Raw genomic sequence first — 27003 nt, 5'->3', positions numbered from 1 at the left:
TTATATTTGTTATATAATCTATGCACAGTGTGTAATCTGCAGTTTATATGCCTCGAACGGAATATGCTATTTACCAGTATGCATCTGTTCTTGGCATGTAGAGCTGCAGATCTACACACGCCCACCCGCCTCCCCGGCTACCTTTATCTGTTCCAGTTTATCTTATTTAGATACAGCACACATGGGCATCTTCACTGCTTATCACTACGCTCCATCATTTCCCTGCTGGCGAAAAACAATCTGAGGATGGAGCCCATGCGCAGTATGATCCAAAGGAGGACGCACATACCTCGTGACTTCCAAAGACTTTCCAAGAAGAAAAACAACTGCAAACATCCGGGCCCAACACCAGATGGCGATCTAAGCACAGTGTGTAGATCTGCAGCTCTACATGCCAAGAACAGATGCATACTGGTAAGTAGCACATTCCTTCTCACATGCTAAACGTTTCACATTTCCCCTATATTTTTAAGACTCTCATTTAAACAATTTGCCAGCAGCGCCACACAATCATAACAAAAGGGATGTTAAGTAAAGGGATCTGAAATGCAATAGAAACAGGCCTCATTTGTCTGCCCAAGCAACACACTTTTTTATCGTACTTTCAAATGGATTCAGAGGAGAAAATGCTATTTCTGCATTGTAGGATCTTAATTTAGAGTAATATATTTGCAATGAGGAACCAAATACACATCTTTAGCTGTCTTTTGTGTATAATCCAGCAGGAAGGGTGAAGAATTCAACATGTTGAATGTTGCTGCTGAAACCCTGTCACAGGCTAGGATTTACAAATTGAAGGCATTAAAAAGAATGCAAAATGAAACCTCGCTCAGACTACATTACACCACCTATGGACAAAAAAACAACTTGGATATGCATTAGCGGTGAATACATTCGCAGACTGATAGGCTTCCTTTGAGAGTGCTGAAAATGTGCTGTCCCTTTAAGGCTCCAGGAACCTCTACTGCTCATGATATATTGTACTAACATTCACCTCACTAAGTCAGTTTTGTTTTTCTGGCCCTTGTAACTGGTATCTAGGGGGGAACATTGGGTGTTTTAATTCTATTTTCTGAGAGAATGTTCTCACAGAAACTTAATTTACTTGTTTTCTCTCGACATTTTGTAAAGACTACCTAATGTGTAAAGCATTCTTCTTGCTCTTCTGGGCATGTTTCTGTTAAATTGTCATCTCTATTTGCGAAGTGCCCCACATGTGGGAGGAATAAACCTGCTTCAGATCAACAGAAGGTCCGTGTGGTGTCCCCGCTCTCTTCTCACTCAGTAAAAGAGTGTGAATTTAAAATATGTTAAGGGCACTTGAGGACAGAGAAGGCATACGACTTAGTGGCAAGCTGAAAGGCCTAATGGCCAAGAGGAATAGAAGCCCTTAGGCTACCTCCCGATAACATGCCTGTCTCATTAGCCAAGTGAATATATTGCCTAAGAACCTCATAGAAGGGCGATCAAGGGACAGTAAAGGGTGAGAACAACGAAAAAAGGTATTGCCTCCCTTCTAACCACCAACTAACGAATTTGCAGTTAAAGACCAGTGCATTGCTGTTGAGACCATCAACACCAACGTGCTAACCATTTAAAGGATCGTTGTAGACACCACCATGACATCCTGACCACCACTGCTCAAAGTCATCGAGATTTAGGCACACATCATCACCAGCAACTTTGAAGCTCAAAGCAGTTGATACAATCCATTTGATCAACATCGCTGTAACATTCCTCAAAGGCTACAGCCGCGTCAATGTCTTTCACAGCAGTCCTGGGAAAACCGATTTGGAGGTTTCAACGTCGACATTTTCACACCCACCCTAAAAAAGATTTAGGTTCTCTTCTGCTGTTGTGATACCTCTACAACCTTTGGGTTCACCAAGATGTGTACTGCTAACCAAAGACCCTTTTCAAGTTCCTCTTGGACCTCTGTATTCACCTTGTCCATCTCCGATGATGTCTCACTCTGCATCTATGTGCCCATTTCATACCTTCCTTCAGAACCGTCATTCCACTAGTGGGAGAAGTACAACACGTACATGGAAAAGGCATAGAAATCCCACTTCACCAATCTCCTTCACTTCCATTATAACGTTTGTCGAGGGATAAGAATCCTTCATCTTCTTGTACACCCACATCACGCTGCCCTGCCATCAAGTATATCACCTTCCATGATGTGTTAGTGAGAGTGACAAACATAAGCATTCCTCTTGAATCACTCAAACCTCTGTCAGTGATAAAGGAGATGCTTCTCCCTTTGGTTCCAGGTTTTCTAGAATTAGTAGAAGAAACATTTCACATTTTGGTCAAATGAAAGCAGGCTTAAGAAATACGTGTCCTCATCAAGAACCAGATCATCCCAAAAGTGACGAAAGGCTAATTCTGTCATAGAATCATTGGTCATGCGTAAACATGCTTCACACAAGAAAATTCTGTGCCTTTGAGCAGCAAGAGCAATTGGATGGGCATGGCAGAATTAAAGAAAATGTGTGTGACAACAATCAATGCATTTACAAAAATGCTAGCACCCACAGCCTCACTCAGCTGTTGTGAATGAGAAATTTAACCTGAACTAAAATCTTTTTCCCATGCCCTACTAAACCCTCACATTTAAGACCTGGAGGAAATTGTGTAAAAGGGATCACTGGTCTCCAGCCAGGTAATCAGTGCTCTTTCAAATGCAGTGGAACTAGCACCACTGGGTTATTGCAAAGCATCACTCTCACACAAGCTATGGCTAAGATTGACATCACTAAACCCAGGCCCTCAACTGAAGATTCTAAACTCACCTTTTTCTGGCTCCTCTTCATTTGGCCAGCACGCAGAGGAAGAGATGCATAGGATGAAAAAATAAGGAATAACGATTGAAAGCAGTAGGTTTAGAAGAAAATAAGAAATTCTAGAAGTCAATATAATGATGGGTGCTACTACTCATGGAAGGTTCTGTCCTTTTATTGACCCTACCAGCAGCAACATCAGTAATGGGGCTGAAGTTATCAATACCACAAGAAGGAATCGAAGAGAACAGCTGCACAAGCTCTGCCTCCAACACCTGTCAATGACACCTCAAGCCTTCCACCTTTCAATTTGCTACTCCGGTATGGGGAGCAGTATCTTTCCCTAGAAAGAGTGAGAAACAAATCCCACTAGACAGATGCATGCTGACTGTTGTCAAGCATTGCTACTTTGTTCGATTCAAGGGTAAACCACTTCCAATTTAACCAAAGTTAGTCAAGCTACTATCTTGTCCAGTAGATGAGAGACGGCTGTCTTGTTTAAAAAAAGTGCACGATTAAACCGGTGCCTCCTCACGGGGAAGGGAATGTACTGCAGGTATTGCCTCTTGTAAAAGAAAGGGCCAAAGAGGGAATTCAGTTCAATATTTGATCTACGAAACACCAACAAGTGGATCAAAAAAGAAATGTTTTGTATGTTAGCCCTCCTTCAAATCTTTCCTCACCACAAGCAGGGCAAATGGATGTGCACATAATAGACCTCCAAGATGCACATTTCCACATTCCCATCTGCAAAATGCAGAGAAAGTATGAAATGTGTTCTAGTAGGAGCACATTACCAGTCTGGTCTGAAGTCAGCTTCTTGCACCTTTTCAAAATACATGGCAGTAGTATCAGCCCATTTATGATGTCAAGGGATATTAGTATATTAGTCTATCCTTACCTAGATGACTAGCTGGTAAAAATACAGAGTCACAGCAAGGTACAGCAACATAATAACATTGCAAAACCATTGCCCCTCCGCTTAGGTTTGCAGATAATTCTACAGAAGTCGAACCAACTCAATTAATAAACCTGGGAGCAGCACTAGACACAAGCCTAGATAAAATGTTCCCTAAAGTGAAGATAGTTTTGTCATTCTGAGACAAATGCCATCTCCTAATGACATGCAGTCCATCTGCAAGATAAATTTCCTCTGTGCTGGGTTTCATGGCTTTAGGCATTTCCATTCATTGTTCCAAATGTAGGGTTATATAAGACCAGTCCAGCTGTGTCTAGAAGATCAAGGGTTTGAGGTGTGGGTTGAGATATGGCAATTAGGATGACAATATCTCACATTAGCAGCAAAGTAATCACGCTCTTTGTGGTGTAAGGCAGGGAATTTCAATTGAGGACTCCTGTTTCAACAGAAACCAACACTACATGCAATTGCCACATGCCTCGCTATTGTGATAGAAAGTGAATCTGGGGATTCTGGCAGTGCACGGACAAAGGTGAAAAATTGAGAAATTGTTTAATCTATTTAGATCTATATAGGAAGACCTTGAGAGCAGCCCACTTGACTCTCAATGCATTTCTGTCTGTTCTAGCAGTGAGCATGGTCCTCATCGAGGTGCACAGTACATCAACAGTACAACACCTGAACAAGCAGGGCAGCACAAGATCGAAATCTCTCTTGCTGGAGTCTGAGTAAATCTGGACACAGGCCTTGGCCAGAGGAATATCTCTGAGAGCAATTCACTTGCCAGGAGCTCACAGCCATCAATCAGACTTACTTTGTCGATTCTACAAAGAGAATCCCAAGTGGGTCCTGGAAGACAAAATATTACATTGAATCTTCGTAGCATGGGGCGTTCCACCGTTAGTTTTTTTCACTGCTTCAGAAAACAGAAAATGCCAAGGCTGTTCCTTGAGAATACTGGAGCCAAAGACATTGGGCAATATCCTTTTCTTTGGTCGGGGATAACCTTTTACACTTTTCCTCCAATTTTGTTGATTCCTGCAGTACTCCTGAAACTGTGGGATTGTCAGTCAACAATGATCTTTATTGCTTCGGACTGGTCCAGGCAATCGTGGTTTCTGGACCTTCTACAAAGTAGCTTAGGCCACACAAGAGGTTTTCATGCAAACAGAAGTCTTGACCAGATCTCAGGCATGCATGTTCATATCGGAGTAAGCTGAGTGCCCTTCACTGAGGGCATTTTATTCCTTTACATGGATGAGATTTTATATCTGGTGTTAACAGAAAGGCTGTGACCCCATCACCTGCCTAGATGTCACTCTTCCATATTTGCTGCTTCTGGCTCAATCAAAATTAAAATTTGCCTCGATAAAGGTTCATCTGTCATTCTTCAGAGACTTTATAGGTTGTCTGAAGAGGGTATTTCCTCCTAGTGAATCTCCAGCTCCCCCTTGGGAATTGAAACTGGTATTAGCCAAATTGATTGGCCCATCATTTGACCCCGTTTACAAGGCTTAATTGCAGCATCTATCATAGAAGATTGCCTTCCGCACATGAACAATGTCAGCCCCTAGAGTTAAGAGATTGAAGTATTATATAATGATATGCCTTATGCAGTTTACAAAATGTCACACCTCCATAATAACGATCCTCATTTTTTTTACAGCATGTACGGAACAACAATGGTACTAACTCATGTTATACATTCATTCTGCACAGTACAGAATCAGTCAGGCTTATTCAGTCAGAAAAAGGGAAAACTTGTATATTCCAGTTGTACTGCAGGTATTGCCTCTTGTAAAAGAAAGGGCCAAAGAGGGAATTCAGTTCAATATTTGATCTACCAAACACCAACAAGTGGATCAAAAAAGAAATGTTTTGTATGTTAGCCCTCCTTCAAATCTTTCCTCACCACAAGCAGGGCAAATGGATGTGCACATAATAGACCTCCAAGATGCACATTTCCACATTCCCATCTGCAAAATGCAGAGAAAGTATGAAATGTGTTCTAGTAGGAGCACATTACCAGTCTGGTCTGAAGTCAGCTTCTTGCACCTTTTCAAAATACATGGCAGTAGTATCAGCCCATTTATGATGTCAAGGGATATTAGTATATTAGTCTATCCTTACCTAGATGACTAGCTGGTAAAAATACAGAGTCACAGCAAGGTACAGCAACATAATAACATTGCAAAACCATTGCCCCTCCGCTTAGGTTTGCAGATAATTCTACAGAAGTCGAACCAACTCAATTAATAAACCTGGGAGCAGCACTAGACACAAGCCTAGATAAAATGTTCCCTAAAGTGAAGATAGTTTTGTCATTCTGAGACAAATGCCATCTCCTAATGACATGCAGTCCATCTGCAAGATAAATTTCCTCTGTGCTGGGTTTCATGGCTTTAGGCATTTCCATTCATTGTTCCAAATGTAGGGTTATATAAGACCAGTCCAACTGTGTCTAGAAGATCAAGGGTTTGAGGTGTGGGTTGAGATATGGCAATTAGGATGACAATATCTCACATTAGCAGCAAAGTAATCACGCTCTTTGTGGTGTAAGGCAGGGAATTTCAATTGAGGACTCCTGTTTCAACAGAAACCAACACTACATGCAATTGTCACATGCCTCGCTATTGTGATAGAAAGTGAATCTGGGGATTCTGGCAGTGCACGGACAAAGGTGAAAAATTTAGAAATTGTTTAATCTATTTAGATCTATATAGGAAGACCTTGAGAGCAGCCCACTTGACTCTCAATGCATTTCTGTCTGTTCTAGCAGTGAGCATGGTCCTCATCGAGGTGCACAGTACATCAACAGTACAACACCTGAACAAGCAGGGCAGCACAAGATCGAAATCTCTCTTGCTGGAGTCTGAGTAAATCTGGACACAGGCCTTGGCCAGAGGAATATCTCTGAGAGCAATTCACTTGCCAGGAGCTCACAGCCATCAATCAGACTTACTTTGTCGATTCTACAAAGAGAATCCCAAGTGGGTCCTGGAAGACAAAATATTACATTGAATCTTCGTAGCATGGGGCGTTCCACCGTTAGTTTTTTTCACTGCTTCAGAAAACAGAAAATGCCAAGGCTGTTCCTTGAGAATACTGGAGCCAAAGACATTGGGCAATATCCTTTTCTTTGGTCGCGGATAACCTTTTACACTTTTCCTCCAATTTTGTTGATTCCTGCAGTACTCCTGAAACTGTGGGATTGTCAGTCAACAATGATCTTTATTGCTTCGGACTGGTCCAGGCAATTGTGGTTTCTGGACCTTCTACAAAGTAGCTTAGGCCACACAAGAGGTTTTCATGCAAACAGAAGTCTTGACCAGATCTCAGGCATGCATGTTCATATCGGAGTAAGCTGAGTGCCCTTCACTGAGGGCATTTTATTCCTTTACATGGATGAGATTTTATATCTGGTGTTAACAGAAAGGCTGTGACCCCATCACCTGCCTAGATGTCACTCTTCCATATTTGCTGCTTCTGGCTCAATCAAAATTAAAATTTGCCTCGATAAAGGTTCATCTGTCATTCTTCAGAGACTTTATAGGTTGTCTGAAGAGGGTATTTCCTCCTAGTGAATCTCCAGCTCCCCCTTGGGAATTGAAACTGGTATTAGCCAAATTGATTGGCCCATCATTTGACCCCGTTTACAAGGCTTAATTGCAGCATCTATCATAGAAGATTGCCTTCCGCACATGAACAATGTCAGCCCCTAGAGTTAAGAGATTGAAGTATTATATAATGATATGCCTTATGCAGTTTACAAAATGTCACACCTCCATAATAACGATCCTCATTTTTTTTACAGCATGTACGGAACAACAATGGTACTAACTCATGTTATACATTCATTCTGCACAGTACAGAATCAGTCAGGCTTATTCAGTCAGAAAAAGGTAAAACTTGTATATTCCAGTTCTAACTCGTAAAATGTATTCTTTTTTTTTTTTTTTTTTAAATTTTTTATTGTGCAGAGAAAAGGTTACAAGCACGGGCCTACAACCGCCAGGGCCGGCCGCTAGTAGTTACAGTGGTCAAACAGATCAAAAAACAATGACTGGCCCACAGGGGCTCCGCTATATTACAGTAGATCAGAATGCACATAAGGGAAGTCAGGATACACACTTTTAATATAAATAACAACAAAAATAAAGAAAAACAAAAAGCAAGGCGAAACGACTTGAAATGGGCGTCGAACCACAGCCGGGGGAATCCAAACCCGACCACCCGAGGGCGGTCAATAAAAGGAGGCCTGAGAGGGAGGGGGGGGGGCCACGGGAGAACCAAATCTGTACTCCGAAGTACGAGATAGGCAAGGAACCCTCAAGGATCAGGGGGACGAGGCAACCCCAGACGTATCCACCAGGGGGGGAGCACAGATAGACCCGCGATACACGTTCCACTGCCCCCAAATTCTACCCCATGCCCCCGGTTTACCACGAGCCACATACACAGTTTTCTCCCTGAACATGCACCAGTCCATGTTCTCCTTACATACGGACACGGTGGGAGGCCGTTGGGAACCCCAAAGCTGCGCTATATCTCTCTTTGCGATCATGTTCCCCAAGGCCGCCCACCGAGCCTGAGCCGCATTATAGTCATTGGGCTCCCATACATTCAGAACACAGCGACGCACCTCCGGCAGCAGATGTATTCTTAATTTGGACCTAGGGAAAGGTTACTACTTGGAATTATTTACTACACGAGTAAAGTGCCTCTGCAGAATTTTGGACCTTTCCTCATTAAATATATTTGTATTAGGCTGAGAACTTCAAAATGGCAACTATGGTATAGATAGTGAAATCTCTTTACCAGAATGACTGGCTGCCAAAAGTGCATCTAATGGGCATTTAGTTACACATTATCATTTGGCCGACAGGCTGCCAACATCTCAGATGTTGAATGCTTCGTAAAATGGTTATTAGCAGCAAGTATAGACATTCTATTGTAAATGGGACTGGGCACTGTGGACTGTTAGTAACTCCTGCAGAATACTCAATCACTTTATGGGTGAGATCAGATTAGAATTAAAAGGAAACCAGGAACCCTTTCCTGATGTTAGTAGATCAGTTGATCTAATCTACGCAATTTCAGTCAAGGTTATTATTAGTAGTGAGTTTTCCCCTTGTGGGAACATGGATAAAAGAATCTTCACTAAGGCCATATTAAAGTGGTGACTCATTTGAGGTGGTACTGGAATTCATGTATACTCCCAACAATTGACAGATTAGAATTCAATCTTCTCTGGGGTCAAAGTTTTATCTTTCAGCGTTATTGCAAACCCTTTTCAACCTGCTGTTAAAACATCACAATTTCGGAGGACACTCCTAGAAGAGTCCCATAGCTTCCCCAAAGCGGTGTCTGTCTATGTGAAAAAAATAAAATGAACATGTATTTCACAATCCATCCTTTAGGTTGCATACTTACACGTGTGAAAGGTGTTTGGAATATAACCAACATCTAAGAGAATCTCTTATTCTTGCAGGTTGTAGATAATGGACTCCACCCTGGACCCCCAAGATTGATATACACAAAAATGTGGTATTTTATAATAGCATTCATCTTGTGCTATATTCCTATGTAAATCATAAGAATTATCACAATAATGAAATACCTCTGTGGTAATGATTATTTTTAAAGCACATAAAATATAGAACCCACCCATTATTCATCACAGATTCCTAACAAGTTATTCTAAAAATTACTTTTTGCCAATAGCATCACCTTTGCACACAGCCTGTTGCTATTCCATGCAATACCCCCTCATTTCTGCTTACCAGAGGGTACTATGTTCAGTGTCCCAACAGACAACATACCCCCTAGCTACAGGGCTCTCTCTCCCCCTTTCTAATTAGTGAGTGTTTATATGTCTTTCTCTTTTTTACTATTTCTATGGAGCAATTGGAGGTCTACTCACTCAGAACTCAATCTTTGCACCACCAAGCTGAAAACAGTTCTTACATTTGAAGCCTTTCCAAAGCATTACTATTATTAGTTTTCAAACCATTGGTCAGTTTATGGAGAAGCTGCTCTCTCTGCATCCGCTGTTAGCATCCACGAAAATAATGAGAAATACCCCTTTAGCAGAAGCAACCTACAGCAGAAGCCATGGGTTAGTTTTGCGCACACAACATTTTGTTAGCTTGCACAGAATAATACAGAAAGCTTATAGGTATTTTGAGGCCAAAATCACTTATGTTACGTTACATAAGCTCACTTGCAGCATCACTCAGTGTACAAACATGGACCATGTAAACTTGCACCAAGGTGCGCTACACACAACACACCTGTTCTTATCATTGTGCGTCAAAGAGCCAATGATGCTCCCAAGTAACAACCTCTGTTTTAACATTGAATCTCTCATAGCTTCACTTGCCATATAATTACTCCCCATCCCTCAGCCAGGAATGCTTATTATGTTCAACAAAGCAGTATTAAAGAAAAGCATTTAATACAGTAGCCTATCCACTCTATTGTGACCATTGGCTTCTATAGACTTAAAGTCCATCTACCACAAGTCCTATTTTAGGAATTCCTGTGCATTAGCTATATGTTTGTGTGAATTTCTACAAATGAATGGTAATTATTTTGAGACTTTCAAGAATTGTCTACAGATAAAAGGAATCTTTTGCTTTTCAGGAGGTGTTTGTGTTCCTGGGTTTACTTTCTCCCAAGACTGAAGCCGCACAGAGATTACTTGTTAGGATCTGCTCCTGTATGTGCTTACTAAAAGAAACTTCAGCTAAAACTGAGGAATGTGATATATGCCATAGCTTTTCATCAAGTATTTCTGAAATGACACAGATCCTTCTGTAGCAAAGATATCACAAACAGCTCAGCAGACTTAGCCAGACTACCTGACTACTGTCAGGACATACATAAGGGGGTAAAGGTTAAGAGGTCTTAACCTGAGCTGTACTCTTAGCATTTACATGGCCCTTATGAGCAATTTGTCCACAGCGCTACCTAAAAGTTTACCAAACATGCTTCAGCTGAACTTTTTATTGCTGACCTTGTTCGTGGCCATTGTTAATCTTTTATGCAGATGATTTGGATCCCTTGTCTACACCCCCTTCTCCCACGAAGAGTATGCAGTTGGAACTTTGTGCTGCTGACCACATCATTTCCACAGTCATTCCACTGATAATACTTCCATGACCACCTTCGTATACCCTCTTTGAAGAAAGGCTCTTTGAGGTATCAGTCACCTTGGGGAAGGCCCTTAATGGTATCAAAGACAAAACTTTTTGCAACCCCAAAAGAGGCGCCATAGCTCCCAGACCTGGTAAACAAGTCTCTTGTGTGGTATCCGCAATATTGACATTTAGAAACTGAAGATCAATGCAACATAGCGCTTTGTTAACAGGAAAGTGGTCTCTCACAGCCAAAGCCCAGGCTTGTAGGGACTGAAAGATGTATGGATCACAAACGGGGGATGAGAATTATTTATAAATATACCATACATACTTTAACATGCAAAAGTGCCAAGACTGAGCTAAAGGAACTCTACAACAGCCAAAGACTTGGCTTTTCAAACAATGGTGGTTATGAAAAATGAGATCTAGATGGGCCCCTCCTTTTCTTTCACTTATTTTTTAATAGACAATAAGGATCTCTGTGCTTTTGCTTGCCAACCTAGACATTTCCATAAGGCTGAAGTAAGGGAATCTTCATAAATAAGTATTGTATATAAGTATATGTTTCACTGCATCTCCAGTTGTAAATCGTGCCTTGGGTTTTACATTTGTAGGACTGAAAAGCTGAGACATAAGAGTAAATAAATGTATGTACTCATTATCCTTCTGCACCTTCAGTCATAAGATCAACTGTGCAATCTTCAACTTCATGTTTCCATTGCTAGTTGAGAAAAGTGTGACAGCTGAGTGAGGCAGGTGGGTGGAGCAGTCGATAATGGGCTTTCTTTGTTTTTTCACTGAACATGTTTCCCTGTTATAGGATGTGCTAGGGATTCTTCCTCTGGGCAGCCCACTCACCTCCAGCATCTCCTCCAGCATCACCTCCAGCCTTGCAGCAACTCCCCCAAGTCCAGCCGGGATCAGCAATATACCAGGAATGAATGCAAACGCGCTTCCCTTCTACCCAACTAGCGACACCGTTGAGTCTGTCATAGGTAATGGGGCGAAGGAATTCTCAATGTCTCAAGAAAGAGAACTGATAACTAAAAATGCCAGAGCTTCATTGTATGTCATGGCACGGAAATGCATTTTCTTTATAACTTGTCTGGTCACCAATCAGAATTTCTCCCTCTTACAGACAATCCCCTGTGTGCAGAGAGAGAATTCTTCTTGAGACAAATGTGTAGTGGTCAAGAAAGCATGGTCTCTGTCTATGGGTTGAGAGGTGAACAAAAAAAAGCGTGTGATGGAGCAAGAGAGACTGAGTATGTGTACTTGTGTTTGTGTGCGCAAGCAGGAGTTTGTTTACTGAAAATGGCCTATACTGTGAGTGGAGTTTTAAAAATAGTTCGTATTTTAATGTTTGATATAATGTATATTGCCTACAGGTAGCTGCAGTAATGTTAATGATATTGTACAGGTCCAGTTGGATTCTTCAGTGAGCTTAGAATTATTTGAGCCTGTAAATGTTAAGAGCATGTAGGGTGGAACGAATATTGGTCTCCTCCTTTTACAGCATTGTAGCTGTTCAGTGGATTGTTTCCCATTTAAATACTATAAGCTGCTCATGAGAGGTTTCTTTTGGCGCAGACTGTGGGCGTGGGTCTTTGTTTGTCAGGGTAATTGTATGGAGTTTAAGTCAATGATGTCCTTAAGATTAGTGTTACAGCAAACAAATGAAGGACGGAATGCTGACAATGCAAACATTCTCCCCCAGTCAAAAGATCTGGGTTAAATCCATCGTTCTTTTGTGCACTACGCCACCCCAGTTTGGATTTGAATCCAGTGGCACAGTGAGCAAGGGACCCACGTCTGGGCATACCCATCCCACTTAGGGCGAAAAGTGTTACAGCAGTGTGCAGGGTCAAGACTGATTTGCATATGGCTGGGTCCAAACTGTAATGGCATGGTGAGCAAAAAAACGATGGATTTAGGCCCATATCTCTGTACTGGGGTGAATGTATGACATTGTTCTGCATTCTGTCCATCAATTGTTATTTTTGCATTTGTCCTTAAGATTAGCCCTTTTTCTTAAAGTGGACATGTTGCACTTTTTAGAGCCAGGGAAAAGCATTGAAGGCTGGTATCTGATAGAGACTTCTAGCTGCAGATTCCTTACCTTAGAACAGGGGTCTCCAGACAGTAGCTAGTGAGCTACTGTAGCTCTCCATCTACGTCTAAGTAGCTCACCTGTATGCAGCCCAGCTTATTAAATGTGAAAGCTTTTGCTTGTTTAAATGAATATACATATGACAAAATTGAGATTATACAACACTAATAATATTAGTAGCACTCAGTACAAAAAAGGTTAGAGACCCCTGCCTTAGAATATTCCCCAGGCGTCAGACTGGATCCGGAAACATTTGGAGGAGTAACCTTCTGCGCTGGTAGGTGGTGGTGTTCGGATGCACGTGGCGTTGTCTGCACCAAATGTGACGTGCACGGTACCTATATGGGTGCCACCTCAGGACACGGACATCAGTTCCTTTCTTTCCATGCCAGGTAGCGCTGACCCGGTCCAAGCAACCTGTCAGTCACTTTTTGACTGGCGTTTTTTGTCATTTTTTTTTTGTTGAACTTCTTGGAGATTTTTCCCTTGGTGTGAACATGTCTCCCAAGAAACAGTTTTCAAACCATGTGGGGCGTGCCCCAGGGCGATGTTGGTGACAGACCCCCACATTGTGTGTTTGTGGTGTCTGGAGCAGGACCATGAATCCAAGACCTGCGTGGACAGCTGTGCCATGCATCCCAAGGCGCTGAGTGAGTGAACCCTTAAGCACCTCGTCATCCGATGTCAGTCGACCCCGTGACACTCAAGGTCCAATTTGCTCAAAAGGGGACCGTTTACAAAGCCCTTTCTGACGTTCGTCCTCACATTCAAAGTCATCGGGTAAGTTCCACAGACACAAGAAGTCAAAGAGGTCTTCAACTTCGCTTCGTTCGTCTAAGTCTTCTGATGAGACGCAGAAGCATCGACACTCCAAGCCCAGCGAGAACCTGAACCCGGGTCCTCTCTACACTTCATCGATCCGGAGCGACCCCAGCCCAGTTAAAGGAGTTTTGAGGCCATACACCTCATCTTTGCCGACCTGTCCCCTCTGGAGCACAACTTGATCCACACCAGCAGGTCCACCCTCTTCGTCAATTGGGCCCAAGTATCCCATGCTGGATCTAAAGTAGCATCCGTGGGCCAAGACTTTCCTCAGCCTCCTCTCCAGTTCCATTGCTGCCTACGCCCCCAGGCTGCACTGCCCCCATCGTTATTCCCGAATCCGACAAGGAGCTAAAGCGACTTCAAAGCCGACTGGGTCCATCCTTCCTGGACCAGAGCCCCAGTGCCTTATTTATTTGACATGCCTGAAGAGGGAGACGAATGGTAGGGGTCTATGGATCCTTAAGAAGAACAGGACATGAAAGAAGAACCCTGAAGAAGAACAGGAACAGGACAACTGGTATGAGGAACTGACGAAGGGCAGTGGGTTAGACACCTCACCCAACACTTGTGTGGTCTCTCTTGCCTCTTTTGCGATCGCGGTGTGTAGGGTGGCTGAAGTCTTGGACATTCAGTGCTCTCAGTGACTATCAAGACAAATGTCTTGACTAAGGTACTTCAGCTTGGAGTTGCCCCTTCTGAGCTTCTTCTCCCATTCAATGAAGCCCTTATGGGTATCCTACTTGGGGCCTGGTCCAAGCCCTACAAGAGGCTGGACAACTTTGGCAAAATAATTTTCCGCCAGCCTAGCACTGCGGTTGATGAACACTGCATGCCTTTCGGGCCAGTACTCCCATACTATATGGGACTCGCTGGGCAGAGCGATTTCATCCTTAGTGGCCTTGCGGCGCCACACCTGGCTGAGGGCGACTGGTTTTTCAGGGGATGTCCAGTCTTCCCTCATAGAACTGCCCTTCAACGGCTCTCATCTTTGGAGAGAAGGCAGATTTGGTGCTGGAGTGCTTTAAAGACAGCAGGTCCTAGGGCTTGTCTACAGCCCTTAGTCAACCTCAATTGGCCTTTCCCTCCCCTTTGGTGGCCACAGAAAGGGACTCCAGCCACGCCACCACGGCTTTTTCATGGCAAGGGCACAGGTCCCACAGACCGCATTGGACAGGTGGCAAGCAGTTGAGTCAGTCCACTTCTTCTTCAACATCCACTGCCTCAAAGCCTCTTTAGTTTGCCCTCCGACCATCAGGGCATCCAGTTGAAGGCAGGATACGCCATCACCTGCCCCACTTGTGGACAGTAACATCGGAACGCTAGGTTCTACAGATCGTTCAAACGAGCTACTCCCTCCTCTCTGTGACTACCCCACCACCCTCTTACAATCGGTAGATAGAGGACCATCTTTCCTTGCTCCAGTGCAGGCTGTCTTGGCCAAGGGAACCATAGAGAGGTTTGTTGTTATTTATGCTACGTTCTGGTGCCAGACCTGAGCCTTCTCAACCTCTTCGTGAAAAAGGAGAAGTTCAAAATGCTCACGCTCACCCAAGTTCTGTCTGCCCATGACTCGGGAGATTAGATGGTAGCGTTGGACTTGCAGGATGCATTTTTCTACATCCCTGTGCTAGCTGTCCACAGGGGTTACCTGCTTTTATCAGTGGGCCAAGAGCACTTTCAGTTTGTCATGCTTCCTTTTGGCCTTCCCAGGGGCCCTTTGGTGTTCATGAAAGTGCTGGCTGTGGTTGCAGCTCATATGCGGAAGTGAGGGTTTCCAGTCTTCCTCTACCTCGAATATTGGCTATAGATGGCCGGATAGCCCCAAGCAGTAGTCTCCCATCTCCAGACTACGGCAGACCTCCTGCACTCGCTGGAGTTTACTATCAACGTGCCAAAGTCTCCTTACTCCTTCTCATACTCTTTTTTTTATTGGAGTAATTCTGGACATAGTGCAGTTTTGGACCTATCCTCCTGAGCAGCGAGTCCAGGATATTCAGGCTATGATACTAATGTTTCAGCCTGTATCCTGTATTTTGGTGAAACTGACTCTGAAGCCTTTGGGCCTCAGGGCCTCCTGCATCCTGCTGGTTGCTCATGCCCACTGGCATATGCGGACCTGAAGTCCCAGTGTGCACAGCATCGGGTAATCTCTTTGACATTGTCTAGATCTACGAGGGGGCCGCAATAGATCTGCAATGGTGGCTAACGAAGCACGATTAAGTCAAGGCCAGAACCCTCTCCCTTCCCCCAACCGGAGCTGTCTGTAGTGACAGATGTATCACTCCTAGGCTGGGATGGTCACCTGGGAGAGGTGGAGATCAGAGTCCTTGGGTTTCCAGCAGAGTCTGGGCTGTTGGTGCTCTGGTCGATTTGCTTGGCTCTGAAAGCCTTTCTTCCTTTGATTAAGGAAAGACTGGTGCAAGTGCTCATGGACAACACCACCGCCATGTGGTATTGCAGCAAGCGGGGTGGAGTTGTGGACCCATTTGTCAGGATTCCATGCGTCTCTGGACATGGCTGGAACGTCCGGGCATTTCCCTGGTGGTTCAACACCTGGTAGGCTTTCTGAACGCCAGAATGGGCAAACTCGGCCGCAGATGCCTAGCGGATCATAAATGAAGTCTCCTTCTCGAGGTGGTGCAAGGACTCTTTCAAGATTGGGGAGAGCCATGGTTAGATCTGTGTACCACCTCCAAGAGTGCACAATGTCAGCAAGTTTGTTTGCTGGAGTTTCCAAGCAGACTCTACAACAGAGATCCTTTTTTGTCTCAAGTGGATCACTGGCCTGTCGCTCAGAGATGTTTTTCGTCTCGAGTGGAGCTCAGACCTCTTGTTGGCACCAATACCTATCCTGCCCAGAGTTCCCAAGAAGACCAGTTACGACTGGGCCAAAGTCATTCTTCTGTCTCTGGATTGTGCATGGAGAGTCTGGTATCCCGAGCTGCTGAGCTTTACCATCGTTCTTACAATCAGGCTGCCACTTCGAGAGGAACTTTGGTTGGAGCATCAGGGCACTATCTTAACAAAGGCCAGCTCGGGGTATACGCCTCAAGTGGGAACAAGTTTGTCATTGTGTGATTCCCATAACGTTGACCATCTACCTGCATCTATCACAACTTCTCATATTTGCATTGTCTGTAGCTCAGCAGGGCTCCACTTTGGGCACAGTTAAGGTTACCTTTTGTCAACTCCTCATTCTTGTGGTTTTCGGACCAACCTTCTCTCACCTATTGTGGCTAGGTTCCTTAAAGGCCTGCAGCATCTGTTTCCTCCTACACACTTCATCATGCCTCTATGGGGCCTCAATCTAGTCCTCACTCTTTTTATATGTGCGCCATTCGATCCTCTGCACAATTGCTTTCTCAGGCTCTTGACTATTAAAACTGCCTTTTTGATGGCCATAGAATTGGCCAGGATAGTCGGTGAACTGCAAGCGCTCTCTGTGCACCCTCCTTTATAGCACCTTTTACTCAGACAAACTGGTTCTGCGGACGCATGTCTCGTTCCTCCCAAGGGTTGTGGCTCGATTCTGTGTAGCCCAGAACATCACCCTGCCTACTTTCTCTGCTCTACCTCATCCTCTGAAGAAGAGGAGAGACTACTGCCTGGGCACAAAAAGCATTGGCGTCCTACCTTGACTCCACAAGAGAGTTCCGGGTGGGCAATCAACTCTTCGTGGGCTATGTGGGAGCAAAAAAAGGGAAAGCTGTAAAAAGAGAACCATCTTACGATGGCTTGTCCTGTGCATTAGGATCTGCTATGCATTGTACAAGGAACAGCCGCTCGAGGACTATCTGCTCACTCCACCAGAGCTAAGGCTGCGACCACTGCGTTAGCACATCTGTTATGCAAAAACTTGGGCCTCACTGCACACGTTCTCCAAGCACTACTACCTGGAAAGTCCGGTCCATTGTGACAGGCATTTTGCCTGTTTGGTCTTGCAGAAGTTTCTAATATTGATTTTGCGGTCCCACCTCCTGGGATGTATTGCTTGGGTTTCTATTTTAAGGTGAAGAATATGCGACTAGGAGTCTCTATCAGATGAACAAGTTACTTACCTTTGGTAACGCCTTATCTGGCAGAGACTCTAGCTGCAGATTTCTTACTGATCCTCCCTGCTTTGCGAATCAACTACTGTGTAGGGAACACCAGGCCTAGTTCATCACACCAGTGGTCACTGCTCATTGTGACTGCGCTCCTGGCATGGAGAGTCATGAAAGTATGTCGTCAACACCCTGAGGTGGCGCTTATATAGATACTACGTTTGTCGCTTCTAGTGAGGATTACGCCATGCAGAGCTGGAATACGCCACAGGTGTACTGCTCAAAAATCTTCTGGATCCAGTCTGACACCTGGGGAATATTCTAAGGTAAGGAATCTGCAGCTATATAAAGTGTTTACCATATAAGTCTTTGCCGAAGGTAAGTAACTTGTTCTTATTGGTCAAGGGAGTTAACATGTGCGTCGCTCTTGCACATGCCAACGTCTAGGCCTTTAACTGCCTTATTTGAAAAGACATCTTCTTCAATCACATCCTCACCCATCCCCCACCCGCCTACCTTATTATTTGTCTTCTATTTTTCTCCAGAGTTGCTAATAGTCTACCAATTACCATGGGCACCTTGAGCCAGTTCTGTTTTTGTATCCACAAAACACCCGCACCTAGGATACCATCATCTTGCAGATTAAGAAGTGTAAAAAAGAAACAGCAAGACTACAGGACTTTTCTGTTTATGCATCCAGGATCTGGAACAATATCCAGATAGCAATCAGGACCGCCTCAACGCTGCTCCAATTTAGGAAAAAGATCAAGACTAACCTCTTTAAAGAGCACTACATCTCAATGCATTACTCGCCCATAACCCAGGTACCAGTCGTATCACTGGTTGTTTTTGCCTGTCTTTGACCCTTTACAGTGCTCCTCTGCCTTTTGGCTAGGTTCATGCTATAGAATTACTATATACATGGATAAATACATGCTTATATAGTTATGGATCAGAGCCAATAGCAGACTCAGCTGTGAAAGTTCAGCTTTTTATGTACCTCTATACTAATGTGTCAAACAAATTCAAACTCTATTCTATGATGACCACCAAACATTAACTCCATTTCTGTTTAGCCATCCCATTTATCTCAAGTGGTTGCTGTTCTGGAACCAGCCCCTTCCTGTTAGGTGGGTCCTTTCCAGAGTCCTTTCTGTCAGTGTGAAAAGGACCCTTGATCATTGAACCAGTGTATTGCAACTCCCCAGGCCTACATCTGCTGTTGGAGTCTTTGCCCTTTAACTCTAATTTAGTCCTGCCAACTTCTGCTCTTGTCCTGCCAGCTTTAATTATGTGCTATTCGAGGCCTTCTGCAGGTCCAAAATTTTGGCCTTGAAAGAACTGTCCTAGAATTGGTACCCAGTACCTTGATGTTTTGTGTGCTTTTTTCTACTAGTGCTCTGAGGCACTACTTTCCAGTAATATGTGTTACAACATGACAGGCAGTGTGACTTCTGAAAGGGTCGCCCTTTCCTCAGATCCTCTGCAAAGGAGATGATGATCACCATTAGCACAGTCGTTTACAGGTGCTCTGCATTCTGTGACCTGTAGATCCATACCAATAATGGGAAAAATGTTCAAGTCGTGGAATACAGAGAGCTGTTAGCTCAAGAACCTGACCACACTAAAGGTAGCTCTGATGGTGTCAGCAACTCTGCCTCTTTGTTTCTTTGACTCTGATCTCTCTCCCTGGCTCACTGTCTTATTGCCCTTTCTTAGTTGTGGCATTGCCCGACAGATGTGTTCCTTTCCCTACTAATTGTCTTTCTGATTTACCCTACCCTCCATCCTTGTGTGATCCCTCTTCATTAGTTCAGGGTTCTTACCTCTCCTCCTGTCTCATGGTTCTAGTTTCTGCCTTGAGCTTTCCCCTTGTGATATTTTTTTTTATGCCTCTCCAAATTTCTCTGTGTTCATAGTCCCTCCCCATTGTCAAAGATCTCTTCTTTCTCTTCCGTGTTTTTCATAGTTCCTTCTCTTTCATTGTTTATCACATTCCCTTTTGTCACCTTCGATGTCTGATTCTGATTCCCCTTCTTGTCTCTGATCCTTCCTCCTTTCTTTCCTAGTTGAGTTTTGACTGTTCTCATCCCTCCCCTCTTTACTGTCTACTTTCTCCTCCGTTCCTGCCTCGTTGATTGTTATCTGAGCACCATTACCACCTCTCTGAGCTCTTCCCTCCTCATTTCTCTCTGACCATTCCTCCTTACTTTCACTCCTGTTGTTTTCATCATCTTTGATCTCTTATCATTCTCTTTCCCTGTCAGATTAGTCCAGGACTCTCCATCAATCTCTTATTCCTCCCTTCTTTGTCCATGTTTGATCTCTTCTTTCCTTCTCATTGCCGGCCAGATTAGCCCTGGCCTCTCCATCATTCTCTGTTTCTCCTTTTTGTCCATGATTGCTGTTGCTGATCATTCCCCCTAATTTCTGCTCACTGTCTTTGGTCTGTTCTCTCCTCTCTCGTCAGAGCTCTTCAGTCCTCCCTTCTTCTCAATGTCTGTCTAATCTATTTTCTTCCTCTGCTGACTCCTCTCCTGTTCCCTTTTCTTTTCTGTCCACCCCCTGAAAATTTCTTAGTTCCCTTTGTCTCTGCCCCCTCCCACAGAGTCTGCATTGGATGACTTGGACCTCAATGAGTTTGGAGTCGCTGCTCTGGAGAAGTCCTTTGATAGCAGTCCGGCCCCCCACTCAGGTGGCATCATGAGAGGTAAGTGTGCAGGTAATCATCGATCGACTGGTTTATTTTCTGAATGCTTTGATCAAGTTTGTGAATCCTGTGATTCCTTTGCTGCTGTACTGCATAATTATCCAGTTTATGATCCAGCATTACTTATAAATGTATTGCATTTTAGAGGGTAGATCCGGCACAACTGGTAAGATAGGGTAAGAAATGACATTGAACAATCAAGAAACCTTGACAATGAGGTCCCTCTTGTTATTTTCATATTAAGAGCAGATTATTTTAAGCATCTTCCACTCCATTGCATTATCTCCAAATGTAGGCCAGTAAAGGACTTGTCTTCATCTGCCTTTATACTCTGAGCCTGTAAGGGACGTTTCCCACCTTCTTCTCACAGCCAACTTCTGTCACCTTATTCATATTTTAACTGTTACTATCAATAAATACGTACTGTCTCTTGTGATATATTTTTCTGAGCAGATTGCTTTTCTTTATTATACCCTTCTATTATCCTTTTGCATTGGCTCCCTTTAATTTAGTTGTCTTTTCGCTTAAACAAACAACATTGATTTTTGTGTCTAATCGGCATTATAAGTAATGAAAATACTTGGAGTTGTCCCATTGGTTGTACTTAATGCATGTGCCATGTTTATTTTTCATTGGTGAAGATCTTTTGAAAGAAAGTTAAACAGGACATGAAATTATCTGTTGAGATAGCTTTTCCTTTTTAGAGTCTGCCCATTAGACTAATATCTGCAGATTCGCCAGGTCCTCTCTATGGCTAAAGCCAGGCTGATGCCGGACACCCTTTGGTGACAGATTGTGTTTTGTCTGCTTTGTTTCTTGATCTAAAGATAATTTGTCCCTTGGAGTGTGTTTAGAATTTTGTTTCATTCCTAAGCCCATCTGCTGCCTCATTCATGGCTTTGTTTTCAGCTGGAGCTAGATTAAATTTCCTCTAAGGAAGTCTTATACTGTCCCTGGAACTCAAAATGTAAAAGTACTGAATCTGCATACAGAACATTCGTGAATGTGTGAAAGAGAGGCCAGCCTTACTTAAAGTATCACCATTTATTTAATCGCTAGCCCAATACCTAGAATATTTTCCATTAATTCACTTGTTTAGAGCAAGCTACCCTACCATGCAGAAGTTTTTCAAATGGGTTCTCTGAATTATAGTCTGCAGATGGTCATGCACTAAACTTCAGGCCCCTTAAGGTTCTCGATCTCATCATGATTGCCAGACACTCCCTTCAGTCTCCTGCTTCCCCATGTCTCATGCTAAAGCAACAAAGATCAAGCACTAGAGGAATCTATGTAGAATAACACTTTAGAGCCTTCCAAGACAGCCTCTGTGTGAGCTGTTGTTTGCTTGCACTGTAACAATTATCTGGACTGCATTCTACTTGTAAAACTCCCACACTGGCCTTGAATCACAAATAGGTACAGTTGTAGATGTTAGTCTTTTGCAAGCTGACCAATGTATGTTTGTTTGCCCAGTCAAAGGTGAAAGGCATTTATAGTCAGGTAATGGGCCTGCATGAGAGCTTTTTTCCTAGAATGTAGAGCAAACTACACTAAAGGAAAGGCCCCCAGAAGTAATATTAGAATTGGTGGATTATGAGAGAGATCCATACCTTTGAGCGAACAGAAGTTCCACATGGAATGATAGAACACCACAGTGGCCCGATGGGTCTTACTGAGTCCTTCTCAGAGGGCCCTTGTCCCTCTCCTGCTCCCTTTTATAACTGATAATAGCTAAACTACTGTATTACCTTGACCACAACATCATGCAGCTAAGGGCTTGCAAGAATGGTGTCTACACCACTGATGATGCGAAATTCTTGATTTTCCCAGATTTCACTGTGGCAGTCGAACAGCAATGATGATTGTTTCTCGAGGTCAAGTGCAAACTATGCTAACTGACTATCCAATACATTGTATTGTTCTCAGCCAAGCATAATGTCCTGATGATTGGTAAAGCCACCTTCTTTATGGGCATTTGAGCAGCAGGCAGCAACTGGTGAGAAAAGCGGGATGTGAGAGCCCATCCTGCCTGCCACGTTCCCAAGAACTCATCTGCCACCAAGATTTAAGAGGGGGGATAAGAAACATAAATAGACCCACATCCTAAAGGATCGAACGGCGATTGTGGAGGAGCCACTGAGGTTATTAGAGCTATCTACAAAGGTAGGAAATGCAGAATATGTTGTGTAGAGTAGGTGAAACAGACAACATTTTGGGATCTCACTGGATGGATCTTTTGGTTACCCCCATGATTTTGGATTCTGCACATAGAATTTGTTGTTACTGTGCTGCTCAGAAGGAGCTAAATGTAGCCTACTGCAAGTCGCTGTGCGTTATGTCATACGGAGACTGATATAAAGGGTGTCCATTTGTCTCTTGTTATTTTATTGTAGGGCCTGGGGCATTTATTGGTGATTTTGATCTCCTCCTATTGTACTGGCACCATTGGATCTACTTTTAGGAATATGCCACCCATTACCACCTCTACTTTTTACCTTGACTTGGAGTAGGCTGCTAGGTAGTGCGCAGCATCAACGGACTACCATCCTGTAGAAGGTGTCTGTTATTTGGTAGCTATTTATTGTCTTTTGATTTTATGTTAAGGGATCGGTTTGCTCTACTTCACAAACTCACCTCAAGGAGGGTTTTGTGTATTGCAGATTTATATGTATAACAAGAATAGTTAGTGTGTCAAGTAAAGGCAGGCATACAATCTAGGATATTTATCTTCTATTAAAAACGGTTCACGTGTTGAATGAGTCTCACATGGATCAATCCTGGTATACATGTTAAATTTAGCTATTATGCTATTTGGGAATGATGATTTAAAGGCTCTGGGGTGTGCTAAGGCCCTCCCGTAAACAGCTATGAATGTCTAAATTGGAATGTGTATGGGATGGAGAGTGATATAGTGTTTTACCTAAAACGGGAGGGATGCATATTGCTTTACTTCAAGAGATCCACCTTTTATGGGTTGAGGCAGGCAGGTTAGACAGGAGGTGAAAAAGGAGGGGGTTTGTGCAACAGAACTTTCTTCTTACTCCTGTGGTGTACAGATATGGGCAAGACGAGGCATTTCCCTGGAGATGGAGAAAGTGGTGGTTGATACGAAGAGGTGGTTTGTTGTAAAGGGTTTCTAGGTTATACTCCTCTGATAGCTGTCTATGTTATTGTCCCTATCACTATTTGATGCTCTGCAGAGAGTGATGGGAAAGGTGATATACCTAACAAATTGCCTTTTTTGGAGGGCAGGTGAGAATTAATTTCCATTAATGAATTAAATATTTATAGATTGTACCCCTCTGCCAATAAAGTATTTGAATGCAGTAGCTTTGGCTGACTGGTAGACACATTAGACATGGCATGTTGTGTTAGGGGTTTTCTGATGAATACATCTTCCTCAAGATTCCTCTTCTTATGAATGCTCATCCTAGGCTTCAGACTGATCTAAAAAAGTTTTTCTAATAATATCTCCTCAATACCACCAGTTGTTGCTTTGCAACTGGAACTGCTACTACCTCTAGACATGACTGGAGCAGATTAGCTACCAACCACTGCACTTGCATCAGTTCCTTTTTTCTGTGCATCATTGGCTCAGTGCGAATTGCTTGTCTCACCAACTGTTTCTTCATCTTTCAACAGTCGAGTACATGAAAGTCTCCTTAAAGACTTCAGGCTTCAAGCTTGTACACGTTGATATAAGATGTCGCTTTTGTAACCCCCAGCTATTGTTTGTGGTGGCTTTAGGGTTGGGGTATGCCACTACAACCTGTGACTCTTGTGCCTCCATGGACCAGAATTTTGAATTTTTTTTGAATTTGAATTTGAATCAGAAGACCAAGTTGTGTTTGGTAGTACCCTCTCCCAAAGGTAAGTCACCTACTAGGAAATGTTCTACTTAATCGATCCTGCCACAAACAGCATAAGAAGCACCATAGGGAGGATAAATCTTCTTCCTCAAAGATGTGGTCCAGTTCTCCAGACCATTTGAAGTCCCGGCATCATTCTTGGGTGCTGGATTCTACCTCTATGATGTGCCTAAGAAGTTGAGACTGGAGTTACCTTGTCCTTTAGCCGCCCTTCAGGCTAGCTATGCTCTACCTTTTCAGGATAGCAGTGCAAACCTCTGGGCTACTTCCCAGGGATTTTGGGAGAAGGGGGGTACATTCCTGCAGGTTTGGTGGCTGAAGAGGCTCTGTTCCCAATGCTGTACACAGTCCCTTCTAGGGCTCCAATCGTTGTGGCTAAGGCAAAGTGCAGTATGGCCAGGGAATCCCACCCATTCATTTGGGCCCTTCTTCAGTGCCAGTCTCAAAGTTGATTACAATGCCATCCATGGATTCAACTCTGTCGCTGGCCGAAGAGCCTATAAGGCCAACACGTTATCGATGTTTCTAAGTAGAAGATGAATGTGAATTCTAATGATGAACCATTATGTGATCCTCTCTCCAGGTCACAAAGATTCTTCAGTTTGGAAATATTCAGTTCAGATTAAGATGCCTTGGCTGTGGATGATATGGACAGTGACCAAGCGGAGGATGTTGATTTCTTACAAGGACTGCTTACAACACTGATTCTAGCATTTCAATAAAATACAAGTATCCTAGATACTTCTTGATAAGTGGACATTTAATGCCTCTCTTGCTTGGCCTCAGAGGCAATCTCCTCTCTTACAAAACATTTGTTGAGATGTGGTAAAGGCCTTAGAATTGAAATTATGATGAAAATCTTCAGGTACTCAAAACTTTGGTTTCCATTCAGTGAGGCTCCTCTACACCTTATAGCTGCATAGCATAAACCAGCTTTCCATGTCATCTTTTTGCATTTCTGAAACTTATTCCCTGCAAATCAAAATGGGTTGCATACTTTAGTGGCTACTGTTGACCTATAATATGTACATGTTTGTGTGTTGGGTGAGTGCATGTGTGTTTTGGGTACACTATAAATAACATACATTTTATAATAATATTTTTATTTGGTTTATCCTAGATTGTGAGTGTTGTTGTATTTCAGACTCTGGAGCTAACTTAAATTTTTCTCTCTCTCTCTCTCTTTCTTCTCATCTCACATATCCTCTTGGCTCACCTTTGTCTCTACTGGTTACCCAACATATCTTCTTCTGCTTGTATCTCCTCACTTTTCTTTCTTCTGATTTCCTTTTCGTGATTTGCTTCAATCCTTTCAATTCCTCTACCATATCCGCCCCCATCCACTTTTTCTCTTTACTTCCCTGGCTCACTTGCTGCCTTTTCCCCGATATACCTGTATACCTAATATCTGTTTTTGCTGTCTGGGTATATATATCTTTCATCTATGCTAATTCTGTCTCATGTTCACTCCTACTTAATTCCTCTTTAATCCCTGCAGGTGGCAGTTTACTTCAGAGTTCTGCCCCTGTAAATATTCCAGGTTCGCTTGGAAGCTCTGCCTCCTTTCACTCTGCTTCACCATCCCCACCTGTCAGCCTCTCTTCCCAATTCCTTCCACAGCACCAGGGACAACCTAGCCAATCGGATAGCACTTTCCTCGGAACATCAAGTTCACATGGATCATTGGGTAAGAAATCAACTATTAGATGTAGCAACACATGCAGTGCACAGAGTGGTGAAGGTTGGAGAAGGAGTACCCAGGTGCTTTCTTAGACTGCTTGATCCATGTAGTTGGCTATTGTTATCATATTAGGAATCTAAGTGTTTTGAGTTGCTATAGAAATGGAAAGTTGCAAGGAAAACAGCATTTGAAATCTTAGAGATTAGGAAAGAAAGAGCACCTCAAAATTGTATGTTTGTATCATGTGTGGCTGTAAATATACATGCTTTTTATTCTCTTACAATGTAGTCTAGGGCTCAAACAACTTAAGACGTGTCCTGTGACTGCTCTGAGACAGATGTGATAATCGCACCGAAGTCTCCGCTATCTGTCACCAAGTGGCCAGCTCCTATCTGGCAGCTCTTCCGGCCAACAAATAGGTTCACTTCTGCATTGATCATAACTATTCCGCGTTGACATCCCTTCGTCTCTGCTGACTTACAGAGTGCCCTTTTGTTCCTGCCGAACTAGCCTGAGAGAATGAATATAGGAAGCGGGTGATGGAAAGCACATGCATCCAATTTTGCCCAAGGTGCAATGCAAAATATCCTTGGCCTTTGCAACCTTTGTCCGTCTCACAATCATGAAGCATCCTAAAAGTTCTGTCTGGTCTTCTGCTGCAAAATGACCCAAGAATCTTGAAGGGGACAGCGCTGGTCTTACACTAAGATAGCACAGTAGACATCCTCTGAGAACCCTGACATGTTTTTAGAACTAGATCTCTTTTGACATTTAGGTAGAAGAGGTAGGCCTCTTCAGCATCTTAGCAGCCAAACCGGCACCCATCTACGAGATGCTGTATTTTAGTACATTCAAGGCAGAAGAGCAAGATAGGTTGTCCTAATCCCCAAACAAAGACATCTCAGAGGAGCATGAGTATCA

At 43.4% G+C, this 27003-nt stretch overlaps 1 protein-coding gene across 6 annotated transcripts in view; it reads left to right on the top strand.

The window, feature by feature from the left end:
- The window catches only part of UNK (unk zinc finger), a 683439-nt gene that overhangs the window by 540717 nt on the left and 115719 nt on the right, over positions 1-27003 (top strand). For all 6 annotated transcript variants that reach the window (XM_085616970.1, XM_085616969.1, XM_085616974.1 and 3 more), the window contains exons 11-13: positions 11665-11839; positions 20431-20532; positions 25900-26088. In XM_085616970.1, coding sequence (XP_085473096.1) covers positions 11665-11839; positions 20431-20532; positions 25900-26088 — 466 coding nt within the window. The remainder of the gene's footprint in view (positions 1-11664; positions 11840-20430; positions 20533-25899; positions 26089-27003) is intronic.

The sequence above is a fragment of the Triturus cristatus genome, chromosome 7, assembly GCF_964204655.1.
Source record: "Triturus cristatus chromosome 7, aTriCri1.1, whole genome shotgun sequence".
In the NCBI taxonomy this organism is placed as follows: Eukaryota; Metazoa; Chordata; class Amphibia; order Caudata; family Salamandridae; genus Triturus; species Triturus cristatus.
Note: the sequence above shows the minus strand (reverse complement) of the source record. Positions and strands in the feature narration are given on the sequence as shown.